The sequence below is a fragment of the Denticeps clupeoides genome, chromosome 12 (genome assembly GCF_900700375.1).
Source record: "Denticeps clupeoides chromosome 12, fDenClu1.1, whole genome shotgun sequence".
NCBI classification, from domain to species: domain Eukaryota; kingdom Metazoa; phylum Chordata; class Actinopteri; order Clupeiformes; family Denticipitidae; genus Denticeps; species Denticeps clupeoides.
The window spans coordinates 5,364,356-5,386,876 of record NC_041718.1 but is presented as its reverse complement, the minus strand read 5'-3'; the positions used below and the strand labels follow the sequence as shown (position 1 = coordinate 5,386,876).

Sequence of the window (22,521 nt, the reverse complement as noted above, 5' to 3'; positions counted from 1 at the left end):
TGTGGGAACACATAAGATAAATCAGTCATTTTTTTAAATAAATTTTCCCATGATGTCTGTGAAGAAAATGGTCTTAAAGGACGTGTCCCATGAATGGAGACATGGATTTAGTCTGGGTTTGCAATGTTCTGGTTTCCTCCAGGGATTCTGGACGAATGAACAATTCCATTTTTTGTGAAGTGGTTTATAATGGACTCCCCGTCCTGGAACTCCAGTTTCCCTTGACTCTTACCTAGATATATTGCTTAATGTAGAGGTGATTAGTTGATTAAGTTAATGTTGAACATAAAAGATTGCTTAACCAAGTACAGCACAACAGATTATCTCCAGGAGACGGACGTCCCCCTTCACAGGGTACCAGAACGAGGCAATCACTCTGAAAGAGGGTCCCTTGTGTCTGATGCCTGACACATGCCCTTTCCACAGAGGCATCTCAATCTCACACTCAATCAAATGATTTTATGACTGGTAAAAAAATTTTTTTTTTTTTTTACATTCAGGCACAGAGCACCTTCAATGCTTTGCACGTTTGGAAGGCATGACAGCCGGTGGAGATAATATTTTAGGGGAGGGGTGGGAAATACTCTGGCCAGGCAAAGCATAAGGGGAAAGGTTACTTTCCCCCTTATGACATCACTGAACAAATTCCAGATCAGACGGTCTGAACTTCCGCTCACTGAACGGCGAAGCACCAAAGCACCCTTTACATGTCATGTTGCATGGCCTGTCAAATGTTCAAGAAAAAATAACACTGAGAAAAAGGCAATCTAAAACCATGAATTTAGATAAATTTAACATTTTATTTGTGAAAAACTACAAGCAAAATTCATAAATAGACATTTCTATTTGAAGCAGAGAAATAAAATTGATAAAGTAGCATCTAAGAGCAAAGTCGTGCACATGCCAGGAAACATTATTTTCAACACTGGATAAGCTAGATGAGGAGCGCTGATAATTTAATATTCCCCAGCTACATTTACACAGTAAGCAATGAATGAGACCATTTCACCAAATTACTGAGAACACAAATATATATATATATATATATATATATATATATATATATATATATATAAAAACAAAAATGTTAAAAATCTGTAATAAAAACAAAAACCAAACCCAGAACGGTGAAAGTAAAAAGCACAGATTAATATGCTATTGGACCCTACTTAACATAAACATTAAAAGCATTGTACAATACTTATTAGGAGAAAATTAAGATGTTTGTATAGTACATTTACACTGAAACTTCACAAGATTATCATCATAAGTAAACAAGCAGTCTATATTTGGGTCTGAGACAAAGCTTAAAAAAAACGTAACCATCTTTACACAGTAAAATAAGGTTACTGGTCGCACACAAGAACAGAACTGCTTGCGCGTTTAAAGAAACAAAAAAAAAAAAAAAAAAAACAGCTCAGTTGCCATTCTTTATTATGGTGTCTTTTTACCACATACAAGCAATGTTTATACATCCATCACAATTTCCAGCAACTTTTCAATAAATAGTTTTTTTTAACCTTTTCTTTAGAATTATACAAAAATTCATCTAGGTGTTCACGGTAGCAGGTAAGGCAATGAAGATGGCTATATAAACAGTAGAAAATGAAAGGGTATATACTGAAAGACAAAAAAGGAGCTAAGTTAAACTGAAATAGCTCTGATGTCTCAGGAACTTAAATATTTAAGTTTTTGAATATTCAGATCTCAATGATTCATATCTTCAGACTTTGTCTTGAGCACCCAGCCAAGGCTTTTCAACTCAATACAATATGACCAAACCACAGACCGAGCTAAAATATAAAACAGAAAACAAGAAAACCTTCACATAATCAGAACCGTTTGGTTCTGGCTGATTCATTCATTTCACCCAACGTTTGCTTTTCATATTATTCTACCAGCCCAAAGAAGATCTTGGATGGACTATGGATGATTGTGAACTGCACATCACTCTTGAAACTGTGCCCTATTCCTAAATGGAAGGGCTGGGCGGGGCGGCCCTCGCACCCCAGTCCTGCCCTATAGCACCACTAGATGTAGAGTTCACTGTTGCTGAAAACAAATCAGGTATAAAAACAATCCTCAACATAAACCGGACAAGAATTACACATTTTTTTAATGGATTATATTAATGTCTTTATTTAAAATGTTATTAAATAACACACATTTGATAATTACATTTTTTTTAGATTTGTTATGTTTAAGCATGTCAGCAATATCAAATTCCTTTGGTCCTTCAATAAATAAAACTCACATCATATACATATTATACATAAGTCATCAAAAAGTCAATGTCTGCGGTTCTGCCTTTAAGTGGACTGTTCACCTGACTGGATAAATCGTTCACGTTGAGATTTTAAACCATTTTTATAAATGGTCTAAATGGTCCAGATGTGACCTGACAAAGTCAAAATCTAAAATTGGGAACTGTGATGGAGGTCAATTTCTTGCAACAAACTCATTTAATAAACATTTTTAAAATGAAGCACCAAAAATGCGCACATACTGAACATTACCTTAACGTTCTAAGTATTCCTTCACAAGAGGAACTCAACACTGAGGTGATGGGATGCAGGCAATGAAATAACCAGTATATAGCATTCTGTCTTTGTTGTCTACCCCGCAAACCTCTGTGAATGTGCCACCCCCACCAAAAAAATAAATAAAAACCACCTCCTGATACACCAGCTTCTCCCTTTGCTGGACCGATCATATTTGACAATTCTGACTGACAGACCAAGGCTTCTCAGGAACACAGCAAATGCGAGCGCAAGACAAATAAAGACAGGAAGAGAGGGGAGTAGAGGGGACTGGAAGGTACCGGTGCTGCGTGTGTGGCAGGGTTGAAACTGTTTCACCATCTTCTCTAGCACCAGTGAGAATAGATTATTCTGGGTTCCTGTTTTAAACGATGCATCAAAGGGTGCATTGAGCTGTGCCACAGAGCAAGGCTTAAAAAAAAAAAAAAAAAAAAAAAAAAAAAAAAAAAAAAAAAAAAAAAAATCAAAAGCCTTTAAAAAGTAAACAAATACAACAGGTAATAAATAGGAATAAGAGGAGCAGGTAAAACATTGGTGGTTACTGTACAATGCAGATCTTTACAAAAACAAAATAAAATAAAAACTAGCCAATTATCCACTTACAATATATAAAACAATACATACAATGTTAAGGAGACTTCAGGAGGACGAGTCTCTTCGGCCATGCCGTCCTGCTTGAGGCCAGAGTAGAACACGTGGGTCTGTTTGTGTATTGTAGAGCTCATGAGGGGATAGATCCTTGGTGGGTCCACTCAGATAACCAAGTCTCCAAGGGGGTGTAAAGTTGAAGAATTGTTGCAGGGAGGGTTAAAAAAAAAAAAAAAAAAACGCCCAAGTCTGAAAGGGGCTGAAAAGTGGTCCAGGACAGGACGATGGTGGAGGAAGGGCTTAAAAAGACTCGTCATGGCCAACAGACAGCTCTCCTTTGGGTGTGGAGGCCCGGGACGAGCCCTTGTCCATGCTTTCAGACCCCGAGCTCTGGTGCTGGTGTTCAGAGCTGGCACTGGAGGTGACCGTGGAGGAGGACGTTGAAGAAGAGCGCGTCTTCTCCTTAAAGTCTGTGATGATGACTGTGACGTTGCCCACCGTGATGGCCAGCTTCTCCGCCGTGCTGCGGTCGATGTTCTTCAGCTTGGGCCTTTGAGAGCAAGAACAATATAGAAGAAAAGAAGAGAAGAGTTGTTTAGTTTTTTTTTAGCCACGTCCCCCTCAGATGATGAGACGCTAGGTTTAATTCACAGGCTGAAGCACGGGAAGGCGGCCAGCGTCAGCGTGGGAGTGAGAGACTGTGCTGCTCACTTCAACACAGGTCACACTCCACTCATTAAACTCAGCAGGGCAAACAAGAGAGAAATTATGAAAGAGGAAATGGCAAAATCTAAAATGAAAGAGCACGTGGGCGAGTTTGTGAATGAGCGTGTGCCTTTATGGCCACGGGCCCTGCTCAGTAAATGAATGACAGACACATCCCCAGAGATATATGCTGTCTCGGCTATTGTTAAACACAAAAGTGAACGTGTCCTGTCATTTACATTTACAGCATTTATCAGATGCCCTTTTCCAGAGCGACTCACAATCAGTAGTTACGGGGACAGTCCCCCCCCCTGGAGACACTTATGGTTAAGTGTCTTGCTCAGGCACACAATGGTAGTAAGTGGGATTTGAACCTGGGTCTTCTGGTTCATAGGCGAGTGTTACCCACTAGGCTACTACTACCATCCTGTCCCACTGAAACTGGACAGCCAATACGAAATGCCACCCGATGACGTTTCAGTGAAGATACACAGAGTTAGTGGGTGTAGTGATAGTAAATAGGGTAAAATAAATGAGTCAAGTGAGAAAACAATGTGTGAGTGATTGTGAAGAGATTAGAAAGAGATGAAAGTGTGTAAAGAATAGAACGTGTGTGTGAGAGGTCAGAGTAGTGTGTGTAGAATGAGTGTATAGAATGTATTTGCGAGGAAGCAGTGGAGTGAGAGTAGAAAGTGAGTGTGTGAATCTGTGTGTACAGTGAGTGTGTAGAGAATAGAATGTGTGTGTGAGAGGACAGAGTAGAGTGTGTAGAATGAGTGTATAGAATAGAATGTGTGAGGAAATGTGTGGAGTGAGTAGGTTGTGTGGATGTGTGAATATAGTGGGCATGTAGAGAATAGAATTTGGAGTTAGTGCGGAGAGAATGTGAGTAGTGAGATTGTGGAGAAACCAGTGTGTGAAGAGAGTAAAGAGTACACAGAGACTAGCTTGAAAGTACCTTGATATGTGTGAGTTGTTGGTTTTGGTTGTGGATTTGCCGGACTTTATGCTGGGTGGACTCTGATGACTGTCAGACTTGGGTCTGGGAAGGAAGAGAACACACCAGAAGAACTTCAGAACCCTCAACCACGAGTGTGATAAAAACCCAGCACACGAACGCATGTATAAATAAACACAGAGGTCTCCAGCTATGCAGGTGCTACCGCCCACAGGAAGTATCCGGACGGTCGTGGATGAAAAGAGGATGATGGACACCGGCACGTTTCACACCAGTGGGCCTCACCTGGTCTTTTTGCTGCTGGGCTTCTTGGTGACGGCAGGAGAGATTTCTTTCTCCCGTTCCTTCTTCTCATTCACCAAAGGCTCTGGCTCGCTCTTCTCCTTCTCCTGGTGCTCAGCGTCGGGCTGGACACTGTCGGGAGGAACACTGTCGGGACACTCCTCATCCACCCGCTCTTTCTCCGGCCTCTCCTTCTTCTCTTTTTTGGGGGGTGGAGGGGTTGCGTACTGCTGGGCGACCTGCTGCGCCACCAGCTGTGAGTTTATCCGGGGTTTCCTGCGAGAAGAGAATAAAACACCTCGGTGGAGCAGCTGTAACGCCCGCGAACGCGGACAGTCCGGCCGCTGGCTATAGCGGCTGACCGTCTCCGACCAGCAGGGATAAAGATCAGCTCTGCTGCGGTGGCCCATCTGCGGGCTAATCTCGTTATGGCCTTCTTTTAATAAATCAAGCCGGTCTGCATGTGTGTATGTGTGTGTGTGTGTGAAAGGGAGAGACTTTCAGTATGTCATTAACAACCACTAATCCGCTTATGCACGGGCTGCCCCCGTTCGACAAAGAAGGGATTGAGGGGGAGTACCAAACAATCATTTGATCACTCAAGTATGGAACTAGGTCTTGGCGATATGTAGCAAAAAAAATCTTATATCAAATCTAATAAAATTCCAGATACAGCACCATTTTGCCTAAGGCTTAAATGTGAGATGTCAAAATAATATAAAAGTTACTTAAGGTTTTAATACTATTTATATCACATAACATTACAGAACTTTCTACAGAACATTATACAACTAGATTTCAAAATCAATACAGTAAGTACATCTACAGTAAAGTCAATACAGAATTAAACCTTAAACCACATTCCTACAAGATTTCATATTTTTCACACAATGCACTTAGGTCTAAAACTGAAAAAAATTGCTTAAAACAGAAACATTTTTTTTTTTGTTCAGAGCATTGAAAATATTCTGCAGATTCATCTAAATGGTCTTAAATTAGACAGGTACGCCAGGAACCCAATGCCTTATATGACTGTACAATACTCTCGGTGAGCAAACAGCCGATGGGGATGCCATACTGGAGCAGGCCTCAGTTTTAGAGACGTGAACCTTCACTGCTCTCATCATTCCACTATCACGGTGAGTCATATACATTTTCTACATTACTTCACATGATTCTTTTCCCCCAAATACCAGAGTTACGGTCTCGTTCATCCGTGCGGACGCTTGGATTTGCTACAATGAGCAGAAAAACTGACTGTGTTCAGTCCGCTCTCCCCTGACGCCACAAACAACAGAAAAACGGCTGGTTCAGATGTCCGTGGCGTCAGGTGAGCTGCTCATTGGAGCAAATCGGAAGCCGCTTTCCGACAGAACGCGGCAAGCACAGCGCTTACTCTTAAAAAAACAAAAACAAAAAAAACAGCGAGTTTAGCTGCCGTGGAGACGATCTCCGGACGCTCGGAGACTAATTAGATCAGTTTCCTGTGTTCCCGCTTCCTGTGTGCGTGTTTCGAACACTAGCCCAGATCGAACACAAGCCCTGGCGGGAAAAAAAAACGTCACGACGCACAGCGATAAAGTTAAACAAATGTACATTTTGACCATAGTGCGTACACGCGGCCGCCGAGTGCCGTAGCGGCGCTGTACTCTGATCAGGCCGCCAGTCACTACAGGCTTTACTTTCTAACGAGACTTTCTGATGCCGCCGCCAGAAAGCCCCCCAGCAACGTCATTATGTTGCTCAAGTTGTCAACATGGATTATGTTCTGCGCTGCATCGACGCAGAACCGTCCACATCTGCAACACAATGCCTCAATTATAAGATTAATTTCAACACCGCTACTCGGTATACAGTACATGTGACACGCCCGCAGCTTCATTCACATTCACGGAATTTCATCTGACAATGTTGACAAAATTGTGAACAGTACAGCAGTCTGGGGACTTTGAAAGCCGTGCAGTGTGAACTTCGCCTTAAACCATTATGGGAGGTGGTGGTCTCAGTTGGGTACGTTCCAGAGGGGTCAGAATTAAAAGGAAATTAAACAGAAAGAAATGAAGGAGAGGAGCACCAGCGCTGCCATGTTGGTATGAGAGGAAGGCAGACTATCGGCCAGTGGTGTTGGAGAGAGAGTCTCCAACACCACTTGCGGTGTGTAACATTGGTACAAACGTCAGCTACTGGAATAGGTTCAGATTATGTCTTGTATAAAAAGGCACAAGAGGTCCTCTGTGCTGCAACGCCAAGCTGTCTTAAAAAAGACGAGGAACAGGGGGAAAAAATCCCCAACTACTGCGTTTAGGCACTATACAGATATACAGACATATACACACGAGACAAATCCTGGGACTCTACATGTAGAAACATTTTAAGGCCGAGCTGCTTGACTGGTCCACTTTATAAAAAGGGACAAATGGATCTTTATTGTTTTGTTTAATCAGTCAGCAGACAGTTCATGACTAATTTAACACTTTAAAATGAGAAATATGGGAGAAACATGAGGCTCACAACTGAATTCAGGGCTTTGGTCTGTCAGACAAGCAAGAAAGAGACAGACAGGCAGAAGGAAGAAAGGAACAACTGTGCCAGAAAAGGCGAAAAGACAAAAGAAGGACAATGAATGAAAGGACAGAGAGAAAGAAGGAAGGGACACAAGATAACATTAAAAGACCACAAGAGAGGGGGTGGGAAGATATAATAAAACATTTTTTTTTGAAAAAGTGAGAAAAGTGAGGAGTGAGCGTTTCAGAGAGAACTAAAAACAGAGCTGAGCGTTCAGCGCCAGCTCCCGCTCGGCAGCGTAATGACCAACATCTGGCAGGAGCCGGTGGGAGCCAGGACTCCGGGGGGAAGGGAAGATCCCATCGAGTCCGAGCTGAAGCCAGAACTCGGGATTTGCAGCTTCACACAAACCCACCGCCGTTCCCCGCTCTCACCCGCAAGAGCTGGCAAATGCTACTGCGGGCAATCACCAGAGTAAACACACACACACACACACACCCTGCTGCTTCCACACACACTCTTTAATGGGCCCAAGTGTCTCTGTTTACATCCAACCTAATGGGCCTTTTAAAGCCGAATCGGAGTGTGCGCGGTGCTGCCGGTAGCGGCGGGGAGCAGACAGGAATGTGTCTGCCGTGGACCTGAGCTCGAAGCAGCAGATGACAACGCGGTGCCGTGGTTCTCCAATGCTGAGCGCCGGCTTCACCTGTTGGCTTCTGGCAAGTCGTGCGCTTTCCGCAGATACAAGGCAAGCAGCCACCAAAAGGCACATGGTCGTGCATTAGAAGGGCCGCGTGCCGGCAAAAGCGGAACTCCGCTGATGCGCCGCGATCAGTCTCATGGGGTCCTGCCAATCACAAAGCAATCAATCGCCTCATAATGGGCCGAGTCATGTTGCGAAGGCCACGCATCACCACAATCAATACCGCCGCAGCGCAGAATACTGATGACGGGAGACCTCGGAACCCGATTCCCTCCACCCGCCAGAGCATTTTTAATAACCCGCAATCAACATACCTGGCAACCACTAAAAACTCCTGCGTTTCCTGCTCACCATCATCAATTCCACCTTAAAAGCCTGGCTGTCTCCTGATTAAGGACACTTTTCATTGGGCCGTGGTGGCCTGGTGGCTAAGGAAGCGACCCGTAATCAGAAGGTTGTCGGTTCAAATCCTGAACTCCAGAGGTGCCACTGAACCGTCCCCACACACTGCTCCCAGGGCGCCTGTCATGGCTGCCCACTGCTCACCAAGGGTGGTGGTTAAATGCAGAGGACACATTTCGTTGTGTCACCGTGTGCTGTGCTGCAGTGTTTCACAATGACAATCACTTCACTTTCATATGATGTGTGTCAAATCACATCACTTTTAATGTCACGTTATGTCCTGGGCGTCAGCTATTGGAAAGGGTTCAGATTATGTCTGACACGGATACGTCTCGACTAAAAAGGCAAATGAAGTCCTCTGTGCTGCAACGCCAAGCTGTCTTAGAAAGACGAGGAACAGGAAAATCTCGAAGAGTCCAGAAATTCCCCAACATATAACTACTGTATTTAGGCACTATACAGATATACCGACATATACACACGAGACAAATCCTGGGACTCTACATGCTCAAACTATGTAGAAACATTTTAAGGTTGTACTGCTTGACTGGTCCACTTTATAAAAAGGGACAAATGGATCTTTATTGTTTTGTTTAAGGGCTTTGGTCCGTCAGACAAGCAGAAGGATGAAAGGAATGAACTGCCAAACGGGTGGTAGGACTGTCATCGGGACGTATGCTTCCGCCTTCTAGGTTGCCGTGGTGGGAGGAGCTTCATTCCTACTGCTGATTGGATGCCGGGCGTGTTTTAAGGAGACTGGGTTCGGGAGGTCTGCTATAGATGTGGTTTTGGTTGTGTTATTTGATTAGGTTGCTCTGTGAGCTAGTTTGTTTGGTAGTTGTTAGGCATAGTTAGTTTAGCATCTATATTGCGTGAATGTCTTGTTGGCTTCTTGTGTATAGCATCACTGTAAATAATTGCACTCCTGTACCATTTGTTTGTCTTCATGTGTCTCACCACTCGCTTTCACGAACCCATCCGGGTCACGTTCCTCTCCACCCCTACCCAAGGGCGTGACGCATAACATAACGCCAGTACACAGGTACAGCGCATGCGAGTGGAATTCTCACGCCGCAGTGGTGTTACAAAAATTAATAAATGGTATATGCATGTTAATGTAGAAGCATTAACTACAGACATATTTACAGAAACATAAATAACTTAATTTTTCGCTTAAAAGTGAGACCAAGGCTACTAAAATAATTCTGCAGCTCTACAGGAAGAAGAATATGAATGATTTTTTAACTTGAAAATGCCCACAATCTACTTCATAAGTGAATTGTGCAGGACCATCTTTCTATTGCTACTTCTACTGTGTTTTTGCTACGCCCCAAAACCGCCAACAGCCCATAATAAACCCTCAAATCGCTATTTGCTGTTGTGGCAGTTTCAGGTGTTGCTGTTAAACCACTGCAGAAACCCACCGTTGAACCACAGCGGGAAAAAGACACTATCTGTACAGCGGGACCGTAACAGGATAGCCAGTGACACGGCGTGTCCAGAAGACAAATAGTTATTTAACGGCTGCTGCAACTTAGCGTGATGAATTTTTAAAACGTTCTTCTCGCGTCTTAATGAGCTTGGGTGGTAGTAGCCTTACTACCATTGTGTCCCTGAGCAAGACACTTAACCCTGAGTTGCTCCAGGGGGGGACTGTCCCTGTAACTACTGATTGTAAGTCGCTCCGGATAAGGGCGTCTGGTAAATGCTGTAAATGTAAAAATGTAAGCTTGTGTCTAGATATTCTATTATAATGCGGAGCATGATTTGTGTAAAGAGGTTTTTTTTGGTTGAACATCGACCTACTTAAGGAGCCTGTAGGATACCGAGTGGGAAAGGCCAGGACTATTAGCTCGCTCTCTGCCCACTGGCTCTGACTCGGCAAATCAGACGCTCTATTATTAAGGCCTCAGTTGACAAGGGAGCCCCCATGCCGATGACACAGCTCATACTGAAGTGTGTGTTTGCCCCGCTGCGGGATCCAGAGCGGGGGGTTGGGCACTGGTACGTGCTCGGCCGCTGGTTAGCAGGTACTCGCTTAAGACTGAAAAGCCCTCTCCACCGGGGAGCACTTACTGCAGCAAGCGTGCACGTTTCATATGAAACCAAGAGTCACCAAAAGAATTTGACATCTGTACTGATCCGCGCACCACAGATGTACCTTTTGATATATATACACCATCACACACAACCCTCCTTATCATAAAAACGAGTGATTTTTCCTCAACAACCCTCTCCAACAGGGGAGGGCGGGAAGAGAGCGATCAGAAGGGCAGGTGATCCTACACATCCTCCTCCTCGACGGGGACGCTCAATTCTTCCCAGCAAGACGACATCACTGCCGTCGTCCATGTTGCAGACGGGTAGGAGAGAGAGGCGCGGGAGCGATCGTGAGCCGGGCCTTGCTGACATCTCCGCTCCACCGTATCCCTGGCTGCGGCCGGGAGTGCGGCGGCGGCCTTCTTTATACCTGAGGAGCCTGCAGGACGGCCGTGGGTTTAAGTGCTCTTGAGTCAAAACAGGCGAGTAGGAGGCAGATCAATCGGTGCTGAAAGAAAGCATTAGCTTTATAATGCGGGTGCCTTTTAAACGAGTGCGCTTGAGTTGAGAGAGAGAGAGAGAGAGAGAGAGAGAGAGGGGCACTCCGTTACACACCGCTCTTTTGTCTGGAGTACTTTTCAGACGGCTGCCATTGGTGGGCAGAGGGGAGACCGCAAACCTCTTCAGGGTCTACTGGGCCTTGGGCTAATATTAAAACTAAAGGATCAACTCTGGATTTACCGCGGGCTTCGAGCAGCTGCTTGACCGGAGTCGGACTGATACGACGGTGAAAACAGCGTTGCACGCTACGTCGTGGTGAGAGAGAGAGCTGAGAAACTAAAATTACAATAACAGAATGAGGACTGTGTTGTGTTGTTGCCCTCATCTAATCCCCTTGCTTCATAATGTCATGTTGTCACTACGATTAACTGAAACCCCTGCCCCCCTGATTCAAATAAACATCTGTTCTGTCCAACCTCGACAGATATGCCTGCAGACCCATGAAAAGGCACCATGTTGTCATGAAAACTTGCTCTCTTGCATCATGACGGTGTGGCTTTTAAAAGCAGCCATCAGGATGACCGGTGGCAGCCTGTCAGTGCGCGGTGGAGGGTGGTGTGGGCTTGTTGAGCATCCAGTAAGCCTGGGAGATTAGTGGCATGGTGCCTGCTGCACATCTGAGCGTGTGTGTGTGTGTGTGTGTGTGGGGTGTACGAGAGGGAGTCAGCCAATGACAGCAAAGAGAAAGGCTGAGCCACCAACACACAGACACACAGCTCACGTAACCACCACCTCTCCTCACAGTAAAATGATGCAACCTGCAGAGCAATCCCACTCCTCACACCGACACACTCTCCTGGTTACGAGGGGGAGAGGGGTGGCAGAGGATCTATAGATCATCCAGACCTAAAGAAAACTTCCTTCCAAAAACTCAGCTCCAATATCTCCATTGCGTGACCCTCAAACTACACGCTACTTCCATGACTACCTTCCCGAAAAAGTACTGGCAGAAGTATACTAAACACGCCATCACAATATGAACAAGATGAGCATTCATATTGCATGTCATTAGAAAGAAGAAGGTTTATTACGTGGCAAACCTATTTTATACACGAAATGAACTGCAACAGTTTTCATATGCGCCAAGTCTACTTGTTATGTTCATTGGCAGTTAATCATTAAAATTTTGGAATATTTTACATCATATTATACATGAATGCATTAAATGTCCAGTCCAGTCATAACAAACAAACACTCGCAAGTTGCCTGATGAATTACACTAATCTAGATGGATACATATTTAATTACCTCTGCTGTACCGTTGCCACGGCATTATGTAGATGAGCGGGTTTGTCCAAATTGGATCTGGCCATTTGGCTTATTTTACTGGTAGATCACCCCATGAAACAGCAACAAGCAATACATCGATCACTCCAGACACCACTGATGCCTACCAGATGAATGGAAGTGCACTCTTGCCTCTGTGATTGGGTCCTTGGGCTTTGTGAACAATTCTTTTTCTGAATTGCACTTTTGCACTGCAGAAAAATCATTTCAACCATTAATTCTCAACACTTCCCTATTTTGACCTTTGTCTTCGCTAATTTAGACACAAAGCCATGACTGTAAAAACTGATTATTTTGCTACAGTGAGCGATAGCAAAGGGTGGAACACACAGAATTTACATTTACAGCATTTACCAGACGCCCTTATCCAGAGCGACTTACAATCAGTAGTTATAGGGACAGTCCCCCCCTGGAGACACTCAGGGTTAAGTGTCTTGCTCAGGGACACGATGGTATTAAGTGGGGTTTGAACCTGGGTCTTCTGGTTCATAGGCGAGTGTGTTACCCACTAGGCTACTACCACCCAGCAGATAAACTGCCAGTAAGAAGTGATTTTAGTGACTTTAGAACAGTGGAGTAAAGTGGCCTGGTCGAATAGCGCAAGCTTTCTTTTTAATCACGTGGACAGCGTGTGTGTGACACTATTTGAAGACGGGAGTGTGATGCTCTTTTGTTCACAGACCCTCAGAACAACTCCGCTTGGAGCTGAAAAGACCTCTCTCAGCAGCATCGGGGCCTGGTCTCATGCTGCAGAGCGATGCTTCCCGACAAGCTCATCCCATCAAATCAAATGTCCTGGGGAGCAGCAGACGTCAGGCGGTATAATCATGAATTGAATCAAGCTCTTGATTTGAGCAGTGCACCTTGTGGCCCAGTCGAGAGACGCAGAGACTAAAGATTTAGTTTTTACTCATTGTGATCTGTAGAACATCGCAATACGTACAGTTTCACTGAAAATGTAAAAAACAGAGCTGAAATAAAAGATGTGTTTGATCTGTGTGGATCACATTTGAATACAAAAATTTCGATATTAGATGTGCCTGTACCGATACGATATCACGATATGTTGCAGTATCGAGATTTTCGAACACCCCTATTTAGGTAGATCCAGCCTTTCAATTTTTTCATGAGTTTGAGACCTTTAAATGAAGAACCATGTGATCGATACGTCCCAGGGTCACCGCTGTGAGGCTGAGGCAAACATCTTTTCAAAATGGTGACAACCGCACCTAATGACAAGCAATTTGCTCAGAGCTAGCAAAGAAAAGTCAACCTTGTGGTCAGGAAGACCATACATCAGAAGTGTAAGGTGCTTTTGAGGAGCTTGATCAAGAACAATGACTTAAAACATTCTGTGATCAAAATCATTTCCAGACAATGCAAACTAAAAATGTATGTTACTCCAGGTGAGATCATCTTGCATGTCTTCTTCCACACAATGGGCCCCGAGTTCCTCCGTATCGCCCTTGTCTGTCCGACAGGTTGTTTCGCACGGTTCTAGACCGGACTGGTCTGATAAGAACAGTAACGCTGCTTCTGACTGAACGCAGGAATTTCTCCAGCCAGCCAACGTGCCAGTGGCTACACTACGAACATTCCTGCTGATCCACGGCAGACTGAAGCGAGCATTAAGCAAGTGACAGACAGAGCAAGCGTTAGAGACGACTGTGCGAATGGAAGTGTGTGTGTGTGTGTGCGCGTGTTGTCGCCTGGCACTCCCCTCTGTGGTAATGATGTGCTCCATTCTACCTACCCCCCAGGAGACCCTCGCTCGAACGAACACATCCCGGCCTGGCTGATAGGCTCACTCAGCATGCAGTCCCCCGCCCACTTTCCCCGCTCTCTCCCGGTGCAGCATGGCTGAAACTACGGGTGCGCGTATCTCAAACGGTGTGCCGATCTAAGTGAAGTTGTTGGTTGTGAAATGTCCGACATGCCGCGAGCGTGCGTTCAGTTAACCCGCTTCCAGAGACAGTCACGACCGGCGCTATTTCCTGGCGGGAACTTTTAATGCCGCCACCAGACAAATATCACCGAGCTATGATATTATGATATAATTGATTATCTTCTGCACTGCATCGATGCAGGATCATCCATGTCTACCTCACAATGCATGGATTATAATTTTGACACCCCTAATTCCTACTAGTTATCGAGCTAAAATTTAGAGGTGGGGGAAAAATATCGCTAGAGCATAATATTGCAAAGTATCAATATTGTATCGCTGCAGGGACACCAAATATTGATATTTTTTGTATGCAAATTAGATTTTTATTTAGTGAGATCAGCAGAGGAAAGTGTCAGCGTGCAACTACAACCTCCACTCCTGTAGATGGCGCTGGGCGGCTGGGTACTTCGATTTTACGTTAATCTATTATTTCCCACATTACGCAATTTATCTTAACGTTGTCCACTGTTAACACAGTGTGTTAAAGCGCGAAGACAATAAAGTTAAATTTCAGTTCTGAGATGTTTTGGCTGAATTATTAATGTAATGTGATCCATTTCAGCATTGTCAGTGAACTAAAGAATATCCCTATATATCGCCATGTATGTAGTGCCATATTGTGATACGAGGGCATCTCGGCCCATGTATCGAGATGGTATCGTATCGTGAGGTCCTTGCCGATTCCCGCGCCTACTAAAATTACAGCTACTGAAATATATGTTCTTATATGATACCACAGTGTCAGTGACACAGCACAAGCACAGGCAACAACGCAACCCCGGCCATGTCTTGAGGGACGCAGAACGTCAGAACGTCAGCCTCCGAGAACAACTGGGCGAGGATAAAAACCGCTCCGTTTTTTTAATACTGTGAATATGCAATTCTGAAGAAAGAAACATCCACATACATGAAGAGCGCACGTGAAAGGAAGCATGCAACTGGGGGACCATTTATATGTCCTTCTGTACAGCACCTTTGTCAGGCAGCAGAAGTACAAGCAGACGAGGAGGACAGCTGGTGTCCTGTGGCCATATCACACACAAATGACACTGGCGCTCCTGAAGAGCTACAAGTTACCTTCACTAGGACAACGTGAAAGTAAGTAACTACTATATTGTGATAATTACCATTACATTTTTGGCACCAGGATTAACTTTAAATTACAAAACGTAATATTTGACGTACGCTGTGACGTGGTCTTGTGCCGCAATATTAAATTGCTGTTGGAGCCAGCAACGGACACGCAACACAACGCCTGCATCTTGAACAAACATGTAGAGATCATCTCCACCCTGTCCTACCCTTCACTTGCTCTCCTCACTCAGCAACTCCTCCCTCCCTCCCTCCCTCCCTCGTTCACTGACAGAATGAGTAATTCGAGTCATTCTTTCAAAATCCCCCACACAATAAATCCCGTGGTAACTTATTAAAGGCTTTTAAATCGGCCAATTAAAGCATTCACATGGATTAACAGCTCATACTTCAGGTTCAGTGTAGATGTCGATGATAATGTTAATATGGTAATGTGTGTGTGTGCGTGTGCGCTCATGCGTTTGACTAGAAAGTGTGCCAGCGTGTCACTCATGTCATTCAATCTGCGTTATTGTGACAGAAGGGAAGGGGGGGGGGGTGTATTGCATTCACATCCCTTTTAATAATGACAAATACAAATTCACATGGAAATCCAACTGGAGCTACAAAGGCCGGACTGAACGCATGTTATTTGTTTCCACTGCTAATCTGAATCAGCCCATAAACGCTGCTGCAGACTGCAGATAAAAGCTTCAGCTCCGCCAACCGTCCTCGTCCCAATCTGCTCCAACGGTAACACAGGAAACCGTCCCATCAGGCACCTGGCTCTCTGCTCATATTTACACCCACCACAGCGAGCGAGTACGTTCAACAGGGGTGCAACATCCAGATGAACGAGAACCAGACCAAAAAAAAAAAAAAAAAACTCCTCACGGCCGTCACAGTAACGAGAGAAGACGGCGCTACGCCGCGAGACCAAGACGCCGTAATCTACACCACTGCCAAAGATCAACATGGCTCTGTGGAACACTTCCTCTGGAGCGCCTTCATCAATCAACTTAACGGCGCCGTTCAGGGACCCGCGAGTGACGTTGCAGCGGGGACTAACCGGCAAACAAGACGCGAGACTTTCAGGCAGGAGCATCGCAGCCGAACTGGGGCCAGAGCAAGCCGGGAGTACAGCCTCACACCCGCTTCTGGTCAAACACCAGCGACAAGAGCCTCCACATAAATGTGCACACTTGAGGGCTGTACTTTTACTTTTTTAAGAGGAAGTGATTATTTGTTGCGGTTACTCACACGATTCTTATCAGGGAAACGGTTCAAAGAATGAAACTTCAAGATGAACAACAACCAACCACAAAAAAATTAATTAAGCATTTTACATTTCCAGCATTTACCAGACGCCCTTATCCAGAGCGACTTGCAACCAGTAGTTACAGGGACAGTCCCCCCCTGGAGACACTCAGGGTTAAGTGTCTTGCTCAGGGACACGATGGTAGTAAGTGGGGTTTGAACCTGGGACTTCTGGACCCAGGTTATAATGGACTTTTCAAATATTACTGATGATAAAGTGACGTGGCCACACCTCACAGCGTGAAATTAAATGGACTTTACGTGCAACATTTCAAAGGACCAAATGAATTGCCAACATTTTATGTCTCCTGCATAACTAGGACCTGTTTGTTTTTTCATACTCACATCACGCTATACGAAGTCTTACAAAAAAAACAAAAAAAAAAACGAAAAGAGAAATAAAACCAGGCACAGGGATGAACAGCCGCTTCCGGCGAGCATCCCACGCCTTTGCTCTCCAACAGCAAGTGTTGCCGGATCTGATCGAGCACTACAATGGAAAGAGCGGCGCGGCAGCCGCGGGCGCGGTCCCAGCCCCACCTACCCACGGCTGTAAGTCAATACGCGAGTCAACAAAAGGCAGAAGCGTTAAATCCGATGATGGGGCCCGGGTCAAACGCATTAGCGGCGCCGGTGCCTCTCCGAATCCAGATGGGAGCCGAAAGTTCCATTCAAACGCCGACACTTTAAAATACCACAACTTACCGCAGGGAGGGGGAGTGGCCTTTGAAGACCACAGGTATATTAAAAAAAAATTTTTTTTTTTTTTAAAAAGAGCCTGAACCAGATAAAAGTGGCCAGACAAACCGGCGGCTCATTTTGCCCGCTTACATCAGACAGACACAAGATCGTTAATTCGTGAACATTACATCAGCAAACCACTGATCAAACGCGGGGACGCGGTGGCCTAGCGGTTAAGGAAGCGGCCCCGTAATCAGAAGGTTGCCGGTTCGAATCCCGATCCGTCGAGGTGCCACTGAGCAAAGCACCGTCCCCACACACGGCTCCCCGGGCGCCTGTCATGGCCGCCCACTGCTCACCGAGGGCGATGTTTAAATGCAGAGGACACATTTTGTTGCGTCACAGTGCGCTGTGCATCACAAGTGACAACCACTTCCACGCGGTGTTCTTAAACGAACCATTGGGCCGCTGCCAAGCGTGTGGGTTGGAGGCGGCGACGGCGCACTCAGCATTTCCTGCCAGTCAAGTGTAAAATGTCACCGTGATGAGTCACAATATTGGCAATATTGCCAAGGCTCTCAAAAGCAGTAAACCCCGCCGTGGTTCCCCCAATTTCCGGAAAGTGGGGGGTTGAGGCTCGGGGGATTCCTCTTCAGGTGGCTGGTTCTTACTCACCGGCGTCACAGGCGCCACATCAAGCAAAACCTGATGAGAAGCGTCGGCAGATCCGCGTCACGGCGGAGCGGCAGGCGCGTAAACACCGAATCGAAAGCTGGAAGAACCTCGCCGCAGTGACATCACGATAATAACAAAATGTAAAGAAAATTTTTTTTTAATTCTTGAAAGACAAACTTTGTCTTCGGTCTTTCGAGAGAAGTTAACGGGAACAACTTCCCACAACAGGATTGGAACATTGGAAATAACAATATATAGATGCTCCATCGAGATGGTATCCACAGCGACAACTTCATCTGACAACACTTTCAAATTCGATGGAAATAAGGTGGAAAAATCGCAGAGAGGAGAAAGAAAAGCTCAGTTCATCCGCTTTTTCATCCATCCGTTCCAGGGTTGAATGGAACTGAACGGGTCTTCTTCGTACGCTTGCTCGAACACGGACTATTGTTAACCTAGCCTAGTGGGTAACACACTCGCCCGTGAACCAGAAGACCCAGGTTCAAACCCCACTTACTACCATCGTGTCCTTGAGCAAGACACTTAACCCTGAGTGTCTCCGGGGGGGGGACTGTCCCTGTAACTACTGGCTGTAAGTCGCTCTGGGTCTGGTGCGCGTCTCCGTCACATTTACAGTAAAATCGCCTTAATAAAAACCAACAAGTACGAGCGTGGGGTGGACACGCTCCACGCCGCGGGGGTAAAGGCGGCGGAGAGCCCGGCTTACCTGGTGGACGTTCCCTTCCTCACGTCGCAGATGCTGCATTTGAACGCCTCGGCGCTGTTCCTGAAGGTGCACACGCTACAGTCCCAAAACCCCTCGTCCGCCGCCGGCTTGGCTTGTCGCTTCGGCCTTGGGGGGACAAACCAAAGCAAACACGTGTGACGTGGATGTGCGTGAATTTATATATATATATATATATTTTTTTTCAAGTTAACGCGAAGCCCGTGGAGCGGCGAGCGATCCGCGCCATTTATAGCTGGCGCGACGCGACCTACATTTGACCGAACGCAACTTTAAAAAGCCAGCGGTCACCTCGCCATCTGGGGCCGCGCTGGCCCGCCGAGCCGCGGGTCTTTTCCCGTCGGAGTCGCGCACACGGCGTCCGTCCGTCCGACCGACCGACCGACAGACGGACCGACGATACTCCGGCTAACGAGCTAACAGGCTAACGCAGCCCATTTTACACCGTCCCGTCCCGGCGGCGCTCGGCACGGCGTTCCGGGCGCAGAGCAGGCGCGCCCCGCGGTAAACCTGCCTTTGTCTGGAAGTGACTGGCTGGTAAAGTGTAGAGGAGAGGGAGAGAGAGAGAGAGAGAGAGAGAGAGGGGAAGGGAGGGAGAGAGAAAAAGAGAGAGCAGGGGGAGAGAGACAGAGAGAGAGAGGAGTGAGAGAGAGAGAGAGAGAGAGAGGAGGGGGGAGAGGAAGAGAGAGAGAGAGAGAGAGAGAGAGACGCCATAGCTGCGCTATTCTCGCTGTGGAGGAAAATATTTCTAGATTAATATAGATGTAATATGAAAGCGGAGCGCAGGACGCCCCTTCGAGAAAAGGCGTCGGAATTTCTCCCCCGACGGGCGACGCTGCCGCGGTTCCTCCTCGAAAATGAGAGCGACGGACAGCGATGAGTCGCGTCTCCAGTTTACCTGCTCGGGCTCTTCTTGTCGCCCATGCTGGAAAAGCGGGGAAGGCGCTGCGGGAATCGGCGGTCGTGGCGGGCCGGAGGGAGAGAGGGAGAGAGGGGGGAGATCCAGACAGGAGCCGCTGCTGGCGCTGGCGGGCGGGATCGCGATCGGCGACGGGCTCGATCCAGGCTGGGCAGAGCGACCGCGCGCCACGTGACCGGCGGGCGGCCAATCAGCGGCGGCCTCGGGTTAAAAGTCTCGCCGGAGATGGTCGTGGAAATAGGTACACGCGTGACACTTTGACGAGGAGGCAGAACACATGGTTCTTTTTTTTTTAAATTATTTTTATAAGTGTGACCAGTCTTCTCCAGCACAACTGAGCTCCCCGAATCACTCTTTCACGACTAGAGCTCGAGAATCCCGACACTCGTCTGGAAACATGCTTGTGGCATCAATAAAGAATAAAAAAAAAGACATTTTTTAGTTCAAGTGTGGCCTTCAGTATATACAGGCACCGAGACGTGACCCACAGGTGCAACTTGCTCCTCAGGCTTGTAGAGTAGGGACCGTGGAACTGTCCATCTCTGGAGCTCATCTGGAGCTCATCTGGAGCGCAAGGTCGTCGGTTCGAATCGAAGGTGCCACTGAGCAAGTCACCGTCCCCACACACGGCTCCCTGGGCGCCTGTCATGGCTGCCCACTGCTCACCAAGGGTGATGGTTAAATGCAGAGGACACATTTCGCTGTGCTTCACAATGACAATCGCTTCACTTTCAATCATTGTACCCACTGGCACATTTAAACAGCACTAACACAGCTTTTTATTTCCCATTCACTTCAACATGCATAATGGACGTGAAAATGTTTTTTTTTTTGTTTCACTATTAAACCGAGATGTGAGGACAACTGTCCGTTTTTGACAACTTGTCTTCAAGTGAGCTCTGATCGTGGTCATTCATGACGTTTTTGAAACAGATGCTTCTGATGAGATGGCGTGATGAGTCTGTCCCTTCTGCGATCTCATTAGTCGTTTTATTTTATTGCATGATTTAAGCCAATGATTGAAGGTCAAAATGCTAATTGCAGTAATCAACAAATCAAAGGTTCTTGCTAATTTGCTCATTTAAATTCAGGTGGTGACATTTTTTTGCAGGGCGGTGTAAATAGATTGATTGATTTATTACAATGTTGTACCTAACCCCATTGCCAGCTGCTGGTATGTATTTTTTTTCTGAATATTGTTTTTGTGCGCTTCATCAATCCGCTGCAACCAATCTTGTTGATCGGGGCAGCATCTATGGGGCTCGGTTGTGAAGTAAAGGCTGGACCTCTGAGCGGCCCCCCTCCAGTCAAGACAAGGGTCGCACAGTGGGAGGGATGAAGTGCAGGTCAGGAAGGCTCATTAGCAGCTCTCCATGGTTCCAGGGTCTATTGTGGTCCCCTTGTTTGTTGAGTCGGGGAGGATACATGCCGTTGGTGGCATCGTCCTGTCTGCCAGTGGCCTCTCACAGTCGTTACCCCCCTGTACCATCATTACTTGTTGATGAGTTGAGGAATCAGCATTGAGGTTTCACAGAAGTCCAGTGAAAAAAAGGTTTTAGGGACATTTAGGGCATTAGAGTCTAAATTATTCCGTTTTATTGAAATAACTTTCTGTTTTTTTTTTTTTTAGGGACAGGTTATACATATGCAATTGTCAATATTTCATATGTATTTGTAGAAAGATTTAAAATAAGAGGCACTCACCACCAGTTCAGTCTGAAGTGCTTTATTTCTTCAGACCTATAACAAGAAGAACATGGAGAACCAGGACCTTTCAGAAAAAGAGGACAAACTGACAGCAAATGTTCTGTTCACCGAGGAGAGCTGAAGCAGCGCATGATTAATACGGGGTTTAGATGGACCTGCGGATCAATATTGTAATAAAGGGTTGGATGAAGCCTTCAGCCACAGTCCTTTTGAAAGGAAATGCGTCCCAATGAACTCCCTAGCCGCGCCTGACGGACTCATCTTATTACTGCGCCACAAGCCAACTAATTCATTTAAACAGACTTCCCCTGCTCTCACTGGACACTTGTAATGAAGTAATGCTACCGTTCACACATATCTCTATACGCTGTAATCAAGGACCACACGGGCGTTCTGTTCAAATTAGAACGTAATGGAATCTCTCCTCTTTTTTTTTTTTTTGTTTGACTGGTTCAGTTGTGACTCTTCTGCTACTTGTAATGACTGTGTGATTTCTCCTACTTGACCTTTCACCCTGCAGATAAGCCTCTGCAGACCACTTGCCTCCAGGGCGGGTTGTTGTCGGCGGCTCAGGCTCTGTGTGTGCTCGCTTGGCTAAAACAGATGTTTTCATTGATCAGTAAACAGTCACGGCAGGAATGTGCTTAGTAGGCAGTCGGCGGGACCACACCCACACAGATACCGTCCCTATTGTGAAAAAATATGAAATTCACAATTTATTAAATCACAACATTAAAACCTCCTGTTGTTGTGTGTTGCTCCTTCATGCCTCTCAAAGCATGGACTGTCTGGTGATTCCAGATATTACGGTGTCAGCAGCAGACCCTTTAAGTCCTGTTTGTGGTTGTAGAGAATTTTTCTCCTTTGAGAACCTTTCGCTAGTGGAC

At 46.0% G+C, this 22,521-nt stretch overlaps 1 protein-coding gene across 2 annotated transcripts; it reads right to left on the bottom strand.

Annotated features, from left to right (window-relative positions):
- Positions 1-3,014: 3,014 nt before the first annotated feature.
- On the bottom strand, positions 3,015-20,030 carry rybpb (RING1 and YY1 binding protein b). Of its 2 annotated transcripts, none has more exons than XM_028998525.1 (5): positions 19,907-20,030; positions 18,991-19,116; positions 5,077-5,349; positions 4,792-4,875; positions 3,015-3,678 (listed from the first exon to the last, which is right to left on the bottom strand). In XM_028998525.1, the coding sequence occupies exons 1-5, from the start codon at positions 19,930-19,932 to the stop codon at positions 3,429-3,431; spliced, it is 759 nt and encodes a 252-aa protein (XP_028854358.1). In that variant the 5' UTR covers positions 19,933-20,030; the 3' UTR covers positions 3,015-3,428. The 2 variants fall into 2 exon arrangements, with proteins under 2 accessions (XP_028854358.1, XP_028854360.1); XM_028998527.1 differs by lacking the exon at positions 19,907-20,030 and adding an exon at positions 19,300-19,529.
- Between the last annotated feature and the right edge of the window lie 2,491 nt (positions 20,031-22,521).